The 18,587-nt window shown below is 36.5% G+C and overlaps 1 protein-coding gene and 1 long non-coding RNA gene across 2 annotated transcripts in view; both read right to left on the reverse strand.

The window, feature by feature from the left end:
• Window positions 1–18,587, reverse strand: part of LOC149797919 (S-acyl fatty acid synthase thioesterase, medium chain-like) — a 74,352-nt gene that overhangs the window by 35,414 nt on the left and 20,351 nt on the right. The window contains exons 2-3 of the mRNA XM_089962965.1: window positions 9,933–10,084; window positions 3,038–3,176 (exon numbers count right to left, since the gene is read on the reverse strand). Of these exons, the coding sequence (XP_089819091.1) occupies window positions 3,038–3,176; window positions 9,933–10,071 (278 nt within the window). The 5' untranslated portion in view covers window positions 10,072–10,084. The remainder of the gene's footprint in view (window positions 1–3,037; window positions 3,177–9,932; window positions 10,085–18,587) is intronic.
• Window positions 15,533–18,120, reverse strand: LOC149797920 (uncharacterized). Its single transcript, XR_016421916.1, has 2 exons — window positions 17,624–18,120; window positions 15,533–16,376 (listed from the first exon to the last, which is right to left on the reverse strand). It is a non-coding gene; the product is annotated as an uncharacterized LOC149797920 (long non-coding RNA).

Raw genomic sequence — 18,587 nt, forward strand, 5'->3', positions numbered from 1 at the left:
GTTTGAGTGAAAACAGCAGTAGCAATGCATCATACAAATTTTGCAGATGAGCACCTTTTCAGAAGAAATTTTCATGTTTGTTTAAACTTTCAAGAAAACTCAGATAAGTGAGAAAGGTGGTGGAGAAAAGACTTGGGTTCTGTCCAAAGTGGTGGAGAAAAGAATTCGGTGCAGCACTAAGTGACGGAGAAAAGAGAAAAGACTTGGGTGCAGTGCTAAGTGGTGGAGAAGAGACTGGTGCAGTGCCAAGTGGTGGAAAAAAGACTGGTGCAGTGCCAAGTGGTGGAGAAAAGAGAAAAGACTTGGGTGCAGTGCTAAGTGGTGGAGAAGAGACTGGTTTAGTGCCAAGTGGTGGAAAAAAGACTGGTGCAGTGCCAAGAGGTGGAGAAAAGACTGGTGCAGTGCCAAGTGGTGGAGAAAAGAGAAAAGACTTGGGTGCAGTGCTAAGTGGTGGAGAAGAGACTGGTTTAGTGCCAAGTGGTGGAAAAAAGACTGGTGCAGTGCCAAGAGGTGGAGAAAAGAGAAAAGACTTGGGTGCAGTGCCAAGTGGTGGAGAAGAGACTGGTGCAGTGCCAAGTGGTGGAAAAAATACTAGTGCAGTGCCAAGTGGTGGAGAAAAGACTTGGGTGCAGCGCTAAGTGATGGAGAAAAGATTCTGGTGCAGTGCCAAGTGGTGGAAAAAAGACTGGTGCAGTGCCAAGAGGTGGAGAAAAGAGAAAAGACTTGGGTGCAGTGCTCAGTGGTGGAGAAGAGACTGGTGCAGTGCCAAGTGGTGGAAAAAAGAGAAAAGACTTGGGTGCAGTGCTAAGTGGTGGAGAAGAGACTGGTGCAGTGCCAAGTGGTGGAAAAAAGACTGGTGCAGTGCCAAGAGGTGGAGAAAAGAGAAAAGACTTGGGTGCAGTGCTCAGTGGTGGAGAAGAGACTGGTGCAGTGCCAAGTGGTGGAAAAAAGAGAAAAGACTTGGGTGCAGTGCTAAGTGGTGGAGAAGAGACTGGTGCAGTGCCAAGTGGTGGAAAAAAGACTGGTGCATTGCCAAGAGGTGGAGAAAAGAGAAAAGACTTGGGTGCAGTGCTAAGTGGTGGAGAAGAGACTGGTGCAGTACCAAGTGGTCGAAAAAATACTAGTGCAGTGCCAAGTGGTGGAGAAAAGACTTGGGTGCAGCGCTAAGTGATGGAGAAAAGATTCTGGTGCAGTACCAAGTGGTGGAAAAAAGACTGGTGCAGTGCCAAGAGGTGGAGAAAAGAGAAAAGACTTGGGTGCAGTGCAGGGTGGTGGCTAAATAGTTAGGGCTATTGTTGATAATACTTGGATATCCAGACAATGAATTATCCATACAAAATCTGCACCACTCTCTTGATGGTAAAAATAGAAACATTTAATTATGTGCATCATGTAGAACAGGAAAATTCCACTTATGGGTGAGAATGTTGCATCAGAGATGAAGCTTTGCCAAGAATGAATGAAAAAAATTCAGATTAGACAGTGACATTTTACTATCCAACACTATGGCAAAATTTAGGATTATTTTTCTCATATTCCATACTGAAACAAAAATGCAAAAGTAAAATAGGTGTTCTGTGAATGCTGATGCAATTTTAAAGTACTAAAACATCCAATGAAATTTCCAAAACAGTATTTAAGGAAGAATGTAAAATTGAGTGCAAACTTTGAATGACATCTTAAAACATACATCAGTATTCAAAGAACTGGTATAGATCAAAAAGATATTGCAATACACAACACCTAAAACTGTAGAGAAGATAGCTTGCCCAATACAGAAATTTAAACAGGTGCTTGTACAATGATATAAATTTAAACAGATAAAAAAATAAAGTCCACTCTTACACAAAAGAGACAAACAAAAGATGACAAATTGTCTTTGATTAGACTTTGATTTAGATTTAATTTCCTTTCATGGATAATAATTTACTTTTTAAAAAAATACAAATACGACATTGGCTTTTCCAAAACAATACTGGACTACAGAATCCATGATGACAGCTAGGTAACATGTGCTGAATGTACTGTTTGTGAGACACAAACTTTATATTGTTGCACACTTCAGGATGTAAATGTGCTGTAAATAATATAAATCTAGTTTATTGTGACATGAATCTCAATATCTTGTTTATTGTGAAACACTCAATACCTTGTTTATTGTGACAGAATACTCAATATCTTGTTTACTGTGATAGGAAACTCCATATCTCATTTATTGTGACAGAATACTCCATACATTGTTTATTGTGACAGATAAGATAAGAATTCTTTATTTTAGACTACAAAGTCCATACATCTAAATTAAAATACAGATATAAAATAAAAACATTGTAAACATAAAAGAACATGTATCAGATGTACAGGTATACAGATACATCTACACAATTAACTATACAGAAAACTCATTATCTTGTTTGATGTAACAGAAATCTCAATATCTCATTAATTTTGACAGACAACTGAATATCTTGTTTACTGTCATTGAATACTCAATACCATGTTTATTGTGACATAATACTCAACATCTTGTTTATTGTGACATAATACTCAATATCTTGTTTATTGTGACATAATACTCAATATCTTGATTACTGTGACAGAATACTCAATATCTTGATTATTGTGACAGAATACTCAACATCTTGTTTATTGTGAGAGAAAGCTAAATATTATGTTCATTGTGACAGAATGATCAATATTTTGTTTATTGTGACAGAATACTGAAGCAATAATGAAACTCAGTCAGTTTTGATAGTTTGTGTGCACTATGCATAGTACAAGGTCATGTGATGACAGACAGCATTCATGTGATGACTGCAGTCATGTGATGATAGACATCAGCCATAATGTGATAGATAGCAGTCATGTAATGACAGACAGTAGACATGTGATGATAGACAGTAGTCATGTGATGACATTAGATTCGATGAAAGAGAACTATTCCCTGCTCTTGTTTTGCAACAGAAAACACATACAGGAATGTGAAAAAAAATGTGAAAAAAATGAACTTGTTACTTTAGGTGGGCATTATGTATACCTGTGTCCAAAGAAGGCCACTGGTTTGTCCTTGCAGACATTGTACACTCCTGTGACCAGTTCTTCCAGAACATCAGACAGAGAGTTACATGGTGGCTCCTTAAAACGACCTTCCCTTCCTGCTAGACAGATGCCCCAAACTAAAACGAATGAAACACATTATTCCTTACTACCGTATACATTCACATCATGACCAACTACAAACTTCACAGACCCAGATCTGCTGTCACATAAGGCACTCGCAAAACTGGGTATATGCAGTTTGTTAGGAATAATTAGTACAATTGATTCAGACCCTGATCTGCCATTACATTATGTGATGGCAGATCACGGTCTATGTTCACTACAGCTGGAATCAACTGACAAGCAAGTTTACATGGTACGTTGACAGCAATGAACATTAGTTCTGCCATCCTATCCTCTATAATTCTGCTCTCCTCATGATTATTTCCCTTTCTGTTTCTCCTTCAGAAACCCAATCTTTAATATTAACCCAGGAGGGAAGGCTGGGTTACCAGGATTCCTACAAATTTTCCCTTTTGAAAATAAGCTGGAACATAAAACCACCAACCTAAATTAATTGTGACACTGTGTACATGCTGAGCAATAAAGATGTTCTTGTTTTGGGCCTAATACCATTTTTCAGCACAAGATGGACTTATACATGGCAGCCAGTATAAATGCTGGAGGATACTGATCAATATTGTATATGCATACTGTGTGTACTGATGAATATAGTATATACATAGTGTACTGATGAATATAGTATATACATACTGTGTACTGATGATTATAGTATATGCATACTATGTGTACTGATGAATATAGTATATGTATACTATGTGTACTGATGAATATAGTATATGTATATTGTATGTCTACTGATGAATATAGTATATGCATACTGTATGTCTACTGATGAATATAGTATATGCATATTGTATGTCTACTGATGAATATAGTATATGCATACTGTATGTCTACTGATGAATATAGTATATGCATATTGTATGTCTACTGATGAATATAGTATATGCATACTGTATGTCTACTGATGAATATAGTATATGCATACTGTATGTCTACTGATGAATATAGTATATGCATACTATGTGTACTGATGAATATAGTATATGTATATTGGATGTCTATTGATGAATATAGTATATGCATGCTGTATGTCTACTGATGAATATAGTATATGCATATTGTATGTCTACTGATGAATATAGTATATGCATATTGTATGTCTACTGATGAATATAGTATATGCATACTGTATGTCTACTGATGAATATAGTATATGCATACTATGTGTACTGATGAATATAGTATATGTATATTGGATGTCTATTGATGAATATAGTATATGCATGCTGTATGTCTACTGATGAATATAGTATATGCATACTGTATGTCTACTGATGAATATTATATGCTCATTTTTTTCTCTGTTAACTTTACATTGTCAGAATCATTCAATATTACCTGATACTGAACTCGCATGCAAATACACATTTTGCATTCACGTGTATAAAGGAACTACTTTCTATTGTAAACAAACAATGGACGCAGATGCCAGGACTTTTGATTTGTAAACAAATCATGTACACTTGTGTAAGAGGTGCGTTACAATGTGGTTGTTTAAATTTGTTTCTGAATGAACTAAAACAGATGTTTCATGGACTGCCACACACCAGCTGCTTTGGCACATTCCACGTTAACTTTGTTGATACAATGTTTTGGATTTTAGCTTGCTACAGTATACAAGACGCAAGAATGGGTCCATATAAATAACATATAATTGACAAGTCATATACTGTCTTCTTTAATTGGTGATAAGAATGGCCAAAAAATATACTTACAGTTTTACATCCTGAATTTCCTCAAAATGTACTTTCTCAGTTCTGCAAATCCGAATTACATGAGCCATGTCATGGGTTCTCAATCTTGATTACACATTTCGAAACTGTACTGTAATTCCAATGATAAGTGCAATGACATGCTCATTACTGCACTCAAAATGAAAAAGCATCTTTTTGACAACTGCAATTGAAAGACTTCATATTTTTCCCACATTATGATTTCAAACATTCAATGACAGAAACACATTTGCAGATGTCAACACGCTTCTCCCTCGCTTCTTCAATCCCATGTATTTCATGCTGAATTGTCATATATAAATCCAGTCCATAATCATGAAATTTCATAGAATCGAGAAAAAAATACCAAAATCTATTCATTCCGGATCAAATAGAAAAGTTGTTGCAATGTGCATTCATTCACAAAAAGACTCCAAATGTCAATTTTAACTAGACATACCATTTTCTTTCAAAAGTTATGTCGAGCACGTGACTAAGTTCACGTTTATCTGCGAGGAGTTATGTGTGCAGTAATAATGTTGTTGTTGTGTAATGATGAATATGCACTTGTGTATTTAGTTTGGAATGCATCATACATTCAGTTACTTTGTTTCGTGTAGTGTATTTTGTTAATATAATTAAGCAGTAGGTAGAATAACAAAATGAGCATATAATAAAAAGGTTACTGCATTTGTATGGGAAAATAAGAACTCATTTTGAATAATGGATATGCTGCACTCCCAAGGTCATGCAGTATTTCCATTTGAAAAATGAGTTCATATTTTCCCATACAAATGCAGTAACCTATAAATATAGTATATGCATACTGTGTGTACTGATGAATATAATATATGCATACTGTGTACTGATGAATATAATATATGCATAATGTGTATTGATGAATATAGTATATGCATACAGTTTGTGTACTGATGAATATAGTATATGCATACTATATGTGTACTGATCAATATTGTATATGCATACAGTTTGTGTACTGATCAATATAGTATATGCATTCTATATGTGTATTTATGAATATTGTATATGCATACTGTAATAGACCTGGGGGCTCCAAAGCTTTAATGATGCAGAGCTGCCAACCTTCCAGACTTGCAATTAGTGAAAAGTAGGATATAAATTAGTGAATTTTGAACACAATTAGTGAAAAATTATATCATGACACTAACTCCATCCACTTCGAAGGTCAGTACTGCATTATATGAAAATCCCCCCCAAAATTAAAACATATTATTTACACTAATTACATGTACTACTAAAGTTGCTGATATACACAAACTTCATGCTATTTGTCATGATATGATGCTGTGGCAGTCTTGAACTTCCTCAATCAGGCTATGGTAAATTTGTTTTCAAAATAGGTCAGGCTTCTTGCTTGCTGGTTAATCTTCATGACTAAAATTGTTGCAAATTTTCAGCACCTAAGGAGGCACTAAAATTTGTCTTATTTTTCCTCACAATAAGAAATGATCTTTCACTGTCACTGCTGCTGATCCCTAACCGAGAAAGACAGGTTATGTTCAACAAGAAAGCTCACAAACAATGCTTCAGCACTGGTAGCATGCAGGACTTTAGTAGGTGGTTTTAAGTACTCCAAAACTGAAATCTGCTGGGGATGCTATAACAGTGTGCTTTTTCACATTGTTCTGCCACATGTCCACAGGGGCTCATTTCATTCTTAACAATTTATGTCATACATATACTATATAATAATATTACTACATGGCATGTGCATGACTGGCAAATTGTAAGCAAGAATACCAGCCCTTGTGCACGATCCCAACTGTAAAATTCGTGGCACACTAATGTGCAAAAAATGTAATGTACATTGATGTTTGATGGATGAATGCAAGGCACAATTTTTGTGTACTCCAGTCTATACTTCACTTTTTGTGGAATATAAATCTTTTTTCTTGGAGGTAAAAACATTTTAACTGGAGTGAAGCTTAATTTTCAGTATATTCCAAACTAAACTTCACTTTTTTGTGCTATACATTTCTTTCTCCTTGTTGGTTAAAGCGTTTTCAAGAAGCGATGCTGAACAGTAATTCAAATCAGTGTTGGTGGCAAATGCGCGGAGAAATATTCTGGTAAGGCCAGTTTCTTTCAAAAGCATTTGTAAAACTGTTCTCAACCATATAGATTAAAATAAGCTAAAATGCTTGCTACCAGGCCAACTGTACCAATCGGCTAAAGTTCTACTAATATTGCGACTAGTAGTACCAGACCATTTTGGCAACTGTTGATATCACAACTAGCACTTAATGGGAAAATTTAAAATAACTGAGAATTCATGGTCTTTTTTGCATGCAGCATGAATCGCTGTAGAAAGCCTTGAAATTCATGCCAAAATCGTGAGGGTTGGCAGCTATGAAGATGGATGGAGAGGGTGGTTATTTTTCATGTCTTAAACATATTATTTATGTAAATGACTATATACTAATGAAAGACTGAACTGGAACATTGTAATGTAATTGGAAATGTGGAGAAAGCAAGACTTACCTGAAATCTGTACGTAACTGCTCATGTTATGTATCAAGTGCCAGTCAAGGGGCAACAACTACACTGTCATCAAGTTCCATCTTGTACATCATTAAACACATAAAAATCCTCATGACTTCATATTAATTTATCACACCCATTAATATGTTTATCACACTTAAATTCCCTTTCAAGTCAAGAGCTGAATAGCACTAGGCTTAATGACTCAATCACCTCACACTATAAAATAAATCTGCAGATGGTTGATGCTAGATCACATGACCAAATCCACACAGAAAAGTTGTCAAGTTTCACATTGTTATTAAATTTCATTAGTTCACTGAAAATGCTTTAGTACAAGCATGAGTATGTTTTGAACTTTTAAAATTTTATTTTTCATTTTTATGCCAGTCAATGCATTTTCAATATAGTCAGAATTCATTGGCACTTGTTTACTACTGATCCATGCTAAGCAGACTTGGTGTGTGCGTATGTGTGTGTGTGTTTGTGATTTGGAATTCTAACATAGCTTATGAATTTTCAGTCATATCACTACAATGTCTGCAGTGTGGTAGTTTATAGTGATGTCTAGCACTGGAACATCATGCCACAGACACATAGCATGATGTCCCGCCTAGTCACATTATTCTGACTTCAGGTTGACCAGTCTTAGCAATAACCTCTTAATGCTAAGTGCATAGCATGGCAGCAATTAGTACCATTTTTTATAAGTCTTTGTTATGACTCAGCCAGTGTTCAAACCTTCGACCTACCACATCTGAGGCAGTCGCTCTAACCACTAGGCCACTGGCAGACTTGGTTGTGGCATAAAAGGCTTAATACACAATGTTTATATAGTTGTTACTGACTGAGTGCAAATGGACAAGTACTGCTAATTAGAATGCTCAGTTTGTGTCACCAGTGGGAGAGTATCTGTTCAGCACAATCCAACCAGTTCGGCATCCTGGACAAGCAAAAATTATTCAGAAATAAATACCATGATAAATAGAAGTGAAATTCAAATTGGCAAAAAAGTTATCAAATATCTAGCACCAATAGATACAGATCTCCACCAAATGACAATATTTTCTTGAGGTAGTTATAATTACAAATTACTGAGACATGTTAAAATGCTCATAGATAGATATAAAAATAAGAAAAGTCAATTAATTAAAATTAATTTATTATCAAAAGAGACTGGAATTAAATTTGAAGTATAATATTATGAGTTAATTCAATCAAATTTGATTCACTCCTACTGACTCATGCTTGATGCAAAAATATGGTAATACTCTGTCATACCAAATATAAGCATGTACAACACCCAGAATTTAGGGCTAACTTACAAACTATTGACAGTGTAATCTATCCATTTCTTGTCAAACAGTTACACTGCGGTTATGAAGGCCAGCATATAATAGTTTCTGTGCATCAAGTTCTGTTTTTTTAAAGCATTTCGTCACAAAAATTACATAGTCAATAATAAAAAAGTCATAAAATGAAGCATTTCTTTCAACTTATTATTATCCAGTGGCCTAGTGGTTAGAGCGTCCGCCTTGGATACGGGAGGTCGTGGGTTTGATCCCCAGCTGAGTCATACCAAAGACTTACAAAAATGGTACTAACAGCTGCCTTGCTAGGCGCTCAGCATTAAGAGGTTAGTGTTAGGACTGGTCAGCCTGGTGTCAGGATAATGTGACTGGGTGGGACATCATGCTACATGTTGGCATAGCGATATGACTGAAAAATTGTTAAAGCTACAATAAAAATCCAAATCACACACACACAACTTACTATTACATCTGGGGCCCCGAGTGGTCAAGTGGTCTAAAGCGCTCTCCGTTACGGATCACTGCCATCTCACCTCTGTCTGCGTGGGTTCCAGTCTCGGATTCGGCCAATGTGGGTATGTGAGAAAGCTTGCCAGTAGCTTCTCGTGGGTCAGTGGTTCTTTCTGGGGCTTTTCCCGGGTTCTTCCTCCACCATTAATACTGGCCGACATATATAACCTATCGTGTGCTGAAAAATGGTGTTAAACCACACAACAATAACAATACTATTACATCTGCATATGTATAAAAATTATGCCCTGTTTATTACAATACTATGTGTACTGATCAATATAGTGCATGCATAATGTACGTGTATTGATCAGATTCAGTATTGTATATGGAAAAAAATTAGTTTAAAAAAACTTGGTTTTTCCCTCTGTATTTTGTAGTACAACTAGAACATCCAATCTGGTATCATTGTAGAGCTACATCTGTCTACCTTTCTATAATACCACCCACTTTAGTGTATCATACATGACGCTACAGAGTTCAGCAGTAGGCTACTACCTCTGACGTGTAAACGCGGTGCCAGGAGTTAATGAGTTAACCAATCACAAAGGATTTTACATTTGCAATGCCACTTCTGATTGGCTGAGAGAGAAAACTTTAGATTCAGCTGTGCTTTATGATCTCCAGGTTTTCACTGCAACTACATATAAGATACTCATGAAATAGTCCCATTTATCTCGATCAATATTACCTTCTATTGTGTCAAGAAAATTCTTCCCAGTATTGACATAGTAGGCAGCCCCACCTCCAGCCCACGGAAAGAAAACCAGTCTGACTTTGGCATCAGGTCTTGGAAATCGGCACACAAGTAACTTCTGGGCCATATTCATGCAAGTGAGACAACTAAAACGTGAATAGTATACAATTTTACATTTTTTAAAAGAGTTGATACATTTTTGTTCTTCTATAAAGAATGTTAAGCGCTTTTCTAGAGTTCAAACAATCTTTAAATATATATGATAAGAAAAAAATGGTAATATAACCTATATGCCCATACAACATGGTCCAAAGCAATATTCACACATGTAATAACCACTGAGAAAAAAAAAACTCTTGATTCCAATCTCTTTATGTAAATATTGTCTTTTAGTTACTCGTTATGAAAATTTTTGTTTCCTAATGCAACCACAATACCAACAAGAAAGTAAACATCAATGTCCCAATTTCTGACAGCCCCCAATTTTGCTCAAAAAGAGCTACCACTTCCTGTACCTGGCATTCTCCCAAAAAATGAAGCCTCAGATATGGGATAATTTACAACATCTATGAAATGGCATACCAGCATTTATGAAGGATCACTTACCTTGTTTTCATTGCAGAGCAGCCAGTTGTATGTCTGCTAATAACATGGTAAATTAACTGGTATATTCTATAACTGTACTTAATATATTGGATGTAACTTTTCACCAAAGACAGGGTAATGAGTCAGCAGTGACAAACTTTGTTCTAATATTTTTTGTTTTTCAGTTTATTATGAAACTAGGACTTTTTCATTCATCATTCTATGTGTGTCCTACAGTATGGAAAAGTTATATTTTGTATATAAAAGAAAGTCTTCAAGTTCCTTGCCTTAGTTCTTATACTTTTCAATCCTTTTAAACCAAAAAGAATTAAATTACAAAGGATTAATATTCCTTGGAATCAATCCTATATTTAAATACTTTGATTCAAAGATAAAGGTGATTTTTACTTCTAGTGCTTTGATTAATATCAATTCTATATAGACTTATTTATAGGTATTACTTTGCATACTACAAAATATTGCACGTAAGCAAACTTCTAAGTGTGAGCAAAGTTAGAACCAATCTGATAAAATCCAACACTTGTCTTCATCTTTAAATAAAAATGAATGCTTTTGGGCATGTGCTGTTACCATGGTGACAAAACAAGATGTGAGCCATGCACTAGTAATCAAGTAATGCATCTATATAGGATGTAATTTTCTAAAAATAAATATTCTTACAAAAGTTTGCAAAATTATGGAATTTCACTCAAGGGTTATATCTAATGAACACCCATCATATACCGGTATATAAAATAAGAAACCAAAGAGGACAAACAAACATAAATGAGGCAAGAGCAACAAAGTAAAAACAAAATGAAAGCTGCACATATCTTTACTGACTTACTGGTGATCACTGATGTGTACAATCTAAGATTTATAATTCTGACCCTCTACTATTTTAAAATTTAAAGATGCTACCTACTAAACAATATGCCCCAAAATGTACTGATGATTGTGTTGGTAAAATAGCCATTGCTTAAATACAAGGAAGTCTGATGCTAAATAATATTTATATTTTTCTGGGTCATACAAACTAAAAGTCTTTAAGTATTATATACAGTGTTATTAACATCCTGAAACTAATGTAAATAATGTGCAGGGATTTTGTTGGGTACATTTTGGGGCAAATATGGCATATTTCAATCAATAATTTTCAGTTTTGATCTGAAAAATCAAAGTTCTGACAAATTAATGTCATACTTATGAACTGTTGTCTAGTAATTATATAAAAAAAATTTCAGATCACCAAACAAAAAAAAATAACAGATGTCAATAATCTTCATTTATTGTTGTACTAAAAAAAATTTTTAATGCAATTTTCCCAATTCCATCAGCTCCACCAAAAATATCAAGAGACCAAGGAAATCCTTTCTTTCTAACATCAAGCTCATTTTTTGTATATTATTATTTTCCACTAATCCTACAATCTAAGATGTCTACCCTGATATTTAGAATGTTTGGATTGAAACAATATTAGGGTATATGTCTTACAATGTATGCCTACCAGGCTACAGATGTTAAGGGCTAATGGTAATACACAATTCATTACAGGGTGTTGAGAATAGTACTCTGATGTATTTAAATGGCTAAAAGTCATGGTAATAGTGACATCACATTTTTTTCAGTTGTGTATCATGCACCATCTAGCAGTGAGTGAATGTGTGTGATTTGGATTTTTAATGTAGCTTAAACAATATTTCAGTCATATCACTATGACGTCTGCAGTGTGGCAGTTTATAGTAATGTCCAGCACTGGGGCATCATGCCACAGACATGTAGCATGATGTCCCACCCAGTCACATCATCCTGACTTCAGGCCAACCAGTCCTAACACTAAGCTCTTAATGCTGAGTGCCAAGCGAGGCACCTGTTAGTGCCATTTTTAAAAGTCTTTGGTATGACTGCCCCAGGGATCGAACCCACAACCTCCCGCATCTGAGGTTGATGCTCTAATCACTAGGCCACCGGAGTGGTCAGTGAGTGTATGAAAAAATAACTTATAATAATTCCATACTTATGTGTCTAAAGACTCTGACGCAGTGTACAGTAATATGAAACGAAAATGAAATGCCATGGTCAATCGTGAATAATCCATTTAGAGGCATGAATAAGAGTATTTTGCATAAAACTCGGAAAAATTGAATGAGCTGCTTGTATGCACATGCTGCTTGCAACTAAAATGGCTTCTAGTCATGAACAAGCAGACTATAGTATTTTCTATTGGTATATTCTATGTAGTATTTTCTATTGGTATATTCTATGTAGTATTTTCTATTGGTATATTCTACATTAATCTATTTTGCCATTTTCAATATACAGGATGTGCATAAATGTCCAAACTTGCATCTTTGCATCTGCCAATAGTTCTTTCTAAATTTATATATGTGATATTGGAATTCTGCTATTTCATATCTTCAAATTTAATGTCCATATGTTCAATATTTAACACATCAACATTTTACATTGCATTATTCCATTTCTAAGTCTAACATAAAGATGTTAGCATAATGCAAGCTGCAGTATTGTAGTCAATGCCATCTATTTTCATAAAGGGACATTACTGTAATGACCAAATGGAGCCGTTAGATTAATTACTGAAGAGACAGCACTGTCCTATATCTAGTGTATTTTAGATTCCAAGCATGGAAGACACAGCCATGGATGATGAAGCCCTTATTCCAACAAATATTGGTTAACTTACCATATCTTGCACGTGCGAGAGATAGAGAGAGAAAAAGAGAAGAGAGAGTGAGTGGGGGAATGTTCCATGAAGGAAGCCAGGTATTTATGTTGGATTATAGTCATCAACAGTGAAATCATTACTGACTTGAAAAGGCCCTAATCTGTAGTATTTTGGTGTGCCGAACACGAATATAACCGTGAAAAATTTGTATTGGCTCTCGTTTTGAAGATATTCATATACCTCATTTTCTATGTTTCACTGTGTAAATTTCTCCAGTAGGACTGCAGCAACATCCGGAATAATGATGTAACATTGCATAATACCATCATGCTCACATCATCCACAGTTGATTGCATCATTTTCTGATGCAATGCAATACTAATGCCATGCGGCTGCTGAAGTAAGTTGACGTCAGCAGTGTACTATACATGTGTAGGCCTATTATACTAATGCCAGGCGGCTGCTGAAGCTGACGTAAGCAGTGTACTATATAAAGCCCAATCAGATAGGTTCAGCATTTAAAATATTTTAGACGTTGTGCGAGACAGTTCAAGCTACTGTTACATAAAACTTATTATTTTATCCATTTACGTACAATAAAGAACAGTAATGCCTCGAAAGTGTGTTAATACCGCGGACAATTTTTGCTATATTTGTGGGGAAGTGACATTTGCCAACCAGAAGAAAAGTATCAATTCTCAAGTGAAGAAGGCATATCATCTTTACTTCGGATGCAAGGTTGGTGACCAAGACAAGCCTTGGGCTCCGCATATATGCTGTGCTACATGTACAACACAGCTTTCACAGTGGTTGAATTGCAAAAGGTCATCAATGCCGTTTGCAGTCCCAATGGTGTGGAGAGAGCCAAGCAACCACCTAAATGACTGTTACTTCTGCTTGGTTCCTCCTCTTTCCGGCGGAATAACGAAGCGAAAGAAGTCGAGAATAGTCTACCCAAACATTCCGTCTGCATTGAGACCAGTTCCACATGGTGAGGGACTTTCTATTCCAGAACCTCCAGCAGAATATTCTCTTGATTCATCTGACGAAGACAAAGGTGAGTCGACCTGTTCTTCTCCTGGTCCATCAGCATGCAGTGATCCAGATTTTCACTGTGGTGCATCATCAACCCCACACAGAATAACACAGGAAGAACTAAATGACCTGATTCGTGATTTGGACTTATCAAAGAACAAGGCAGAATTGCTAGGATCAAGACTCCAACAATGGAATATTCTAGAAGAAGATGTCACAATTACTGCATATCGAAAGCGCCACCAGCAATTGGAGCCTTTCTTCAGAAAGGAAAGTAATCTGATATTCTGTTCCGATATTGAGGGCCTCATGAATGCTTTAAAAATCACTCATGACCCACAAGAATGGAGACTATTTGTGGACTCTTCGAAACTGAGTCTCAAGGCTGTGCTTTTGCACAATGGAAACATTCTTCCATCTATTCCAGTAGCGTATGCTGTCCACATGAAAGAGACATACGATAACTTAAGGCAGCTACTGAATTCCATTGAGTATAACAAGTACAGCTGGCACCTCTGTGGTGATTTGAAGGTAGTTGCCCTTTTAATGGGACTGCAGCAAGGATATACAAAATACATGTGTTTCTTATGCGAGTGGGATAGCCGAGCAAGGGAAATGCACTACATGAGGAAGGAATGGACTCACAGGCAGAATGTAGCCATTGGAGAGAAGAATATCCAACACCCAGCTCTGGTTGAGGCTCAGAAAATCTTGCTACCACCCCTTCACATCAAACTAGGTTTGATGAAGAACTTCGTGAAAGCCATTGACCGGACTTTGCCAGCATTCCGATACCTGCATGAAAAATTCCCTCGACTCAGCGAAGCAAAGATTAAAGAGGGAGTTTTTGTGGGTCCTCAGATTCGAGAGCTTTTCAAAGATGACCGGTTCAACAACTTGCTGGAAGGTGACGCGAAACAAGCATGGAATGCTTTTCGCCTAGTTTCTACAAACTTCCTCGGAAATGTTAGGGCAGAAAACTATAAGGAACTAGTAGAAGACATGTTGATGAAGTATAAGAAACTTGGCTGCAATATGTCTCTAAAGATTCACTTCCTTCATTCCCATTTGGATTTCTTTCCTAGCAACTGTGGTATTGTTAGTGATGAACACGGCGAACGTTTTCATCAAGATATCGCAACAATGGAACAAAGATACCAGGGAAAATGGTCCACTACAATGCTGGCTGACTACTGCTGGACACTCCTCAGAGATGCTCCCGAATAGCTGTATAAGAGACAGGCGAAGAAATCTAAGATGTAGTCAATGACTTGATTTTTTATAGGTAGGCTATTACAGTTGACCTTTTACTATTGGAATGCATTTCGTTATGTAAACATTAATTTCTTGCAGATTACAAAAAAACTAGAGCCAATTTTGCAATTTGACTGTCATATTCGTGTTCAGCACATAAAAATTGATAAGAATTGACTAATTTTATTTCAGTAACATGACTTTTGTAAAAATTTGTTGTCCAGTGTTATCTCATTCAGTATCAGGGGCATTTGATATTGTATATTAGAACATTCCATTTACAATGATAGAACAATGAGAGAAAGTTGTTGGTCCTTCTGGACAGTCTTACTCATTGTAATGGGGCTCTTGTCATTGACTACCTTAGGTTGGGGTGGGGTGCTCCCAGTATTATCTTTAATTATTACAGAAGACCCAACCTGGCTCGTTTTTGTTAGAAATTGAAGTAGTGATAGAGATGCAAAACTCCGAGCCCCCAGTCAGCGATGCTGACAGTTAAATTACTGAATACACAAAAGGTGAAATTCAAATAAACAACAATTGTAATGCCATTCAATTACAGATAATCCTTTCTCAAATGAAATTCAATATTCAAGACCCTATCACTCGTCTTTCACTTGACCAAGTGATGGTCTATTTCATCATCTGACTTAGTGTGATAGATTTTCCTCCTGTCCTGTGTTTCTACTCATCTCTTGATCTGTAGTATTTCTTGACTGGTATCCAGTATCCTTTCAGTCCAAGAACCACGTCCTTCAACCTTCCACTTCCTCAACTTCCGTTTTCTCCTTTTCTTGTCTCCCAGAGACTCGGGACCAACTGTACCAGGGTATTTCGCTTCTCTGTCTCCTACAGTTCCTCTGGTCCCTAAAATCTTCCTGTCCGAACACACACAAAGACATTAGTAATTTCCCTATCTATCTAGCTTCACACTAAGCAACAATCTATCATCAGATAAGCCATTACTTTCTTTGGCCATGCATTTGTGCACATTGAAATACCCATACTTTCTGGTATGGTATACACGGTATCAACTGCTTATCATGCATATATCAATAGATTTCATCACATCGGTATATATAGATTCTCAATCTTATTATACAGAACAATATCACATAATCAGACGCATTTCTGTACATTACACTTCTACAAAGTATACACAGATATCCACATATCCATGCGCTAATATATCCTTACACATTATACTCCTACAAAGTATACACAAATAGTCAAATACTCAAAGTATCTAATGTTGCACACTGCAACCATTATACAAAGTTATAATTCAATTCATCATTTGCAAATCTAGAATATCACATGAATAAATGCACAAGGTTACTACGAATTAACCAAATAGTGAATTACAATATTAATTCTTTACATAAACATTGCTCATATCTCAAAATATGCATGTAAAACACTACAAATGAATCAATCCCTACAAATGATAATTCTATGTACTAATGATTCTAGTAATGAAGTATACATACTGCACATAATTAAAGTACAATTACCTTGCCATAATAGATTGTGACAATCAAGCAAATAAGTCACTGACCTTTCCAAAGCTCCTTTATAATTTCCAGAATAACAATGTTTCCCGCCAATTTCGAATGACGTTGGAGTAGCTTAGGACTTCCTTATGTAATTTTCGCAAGATGGTTTAGCAACTACTGATGTTTAGTTTCAAGACACTAGATTTAAACTTGCGATTCCAATGGTGGCCGGGGGCCCAGAGTGGCTGAGTGGTCTAAAGCACTCTCCGTTACGGATCACTGCCATCTCACCTGTCTGTGTGGGTTTGAGTCTCGGGTTCAGCCAATGTGGGTATGTGAGAAAGCTTGCCAGTAGCTTCTCGTGGGTCGGTGGTTCTTTCCGGGTTCTTCCTCCACCATTAATTCTGGCTGCCATGTATAGCCTATCATGTGCTGAAAAATGGCGTTAAACCCTACAACAACAACAACCAATGGTGGCCATGCCTTGCTCAATTCCAAGTGGATGTTGATTCAGCCATGGTCTACATAATTAGCAGACATTGCCCCCTCCCCGGCAGTCTGTCAAGGGTGGATTTACAACCCTCACTTGATGTTCTTTTGAGTCCAAACCGGCAATTCATGCCACTTACCTGTGAATTACATGCCACCAAATAAGGCGACAGTAACAAGTTCCTATGGCCATGTTATATACAACTGGCTTCCCCTCTGTCTTTTTGATGTCGGCTTACCTCGCAACATTTATAAAGCAAATAATTTGCCTCAGGGTCTAGCATATACATGTTGCAATCTGGCTATTGTTCCTTACTTATAACGTGACACTCACCATAAGGGGCAATTTGCATCCTGGATCATTCAATTTCTCATGAGGGGAAAGTAGTTTGTTTTATTGGATTGTCTCATTTAACGTAAGTGGTGACACTTCTGCTGTGGCCTAAGTGGTTAGAGCATCTGCCTCATATGTGGGAGGTTGCAGGTTTGAACACTGGCTGAGTCATACCAAAGATTTATACAAATGGTACTTTCAGAAGTATTGTTTGGTGCTCAGCATTAAGAGGTTTGCGTAAGGACTGGGCAGGCTGATGTCAGGATAATGTGACTGGATGGGACATCATGCTCAGGGCCGGCGCCAGACCCAGCCAGACTATCTGGCACCCTAGGCAAGGTTAGATTCTGGTGCACCCCCCCCCGAAAATACCAATTTCAAAATTTATAAACAATAAAAAAATTTAAAAAATGCGCCCCCTGAAATCAGCACCCTAGGCAGCTGCCTAGTTTGCCTATATGGTCCTGATCATGCTACATGTTTGTGGCATGAAGCCCAAGTCCTAGACATTACTGTAAACTGCCACACTACATACACAATAGCAATATGAATGAAAAATTGTGAAAGCTACATTAAAAATCAAAAATTGCACACACACACAAACACATCAGGTGTGTTTCATACTGAATATCAGAACATTCCATTTACAACAAAAGTTAGCATGTAGTCAAGCTGTATGGAGGGGGATTACCACCATAATTGTAAAATTTAGTTGAATTTATGCATGTATTTTCTATTATTATCTGCTGTATTTTCTATCCTACATTAAT

This window comes from Sinohyriopsis cumingii, chromosome 6, assembly GCF_028554795.1.
Source record: "Sinohyriopsis cumingii isolate HCF-2022 chromosome 6, ASM2855479v2, whole genome shotgun sequence".
Taxonomy (NCBI): domain Eukaryota; kingdom Metazoa; phylum Mollusca; class Bivalvia; order Unionida; family Unionidae; genus Sinohyriopsis; species Sinohyriopsis cumingii.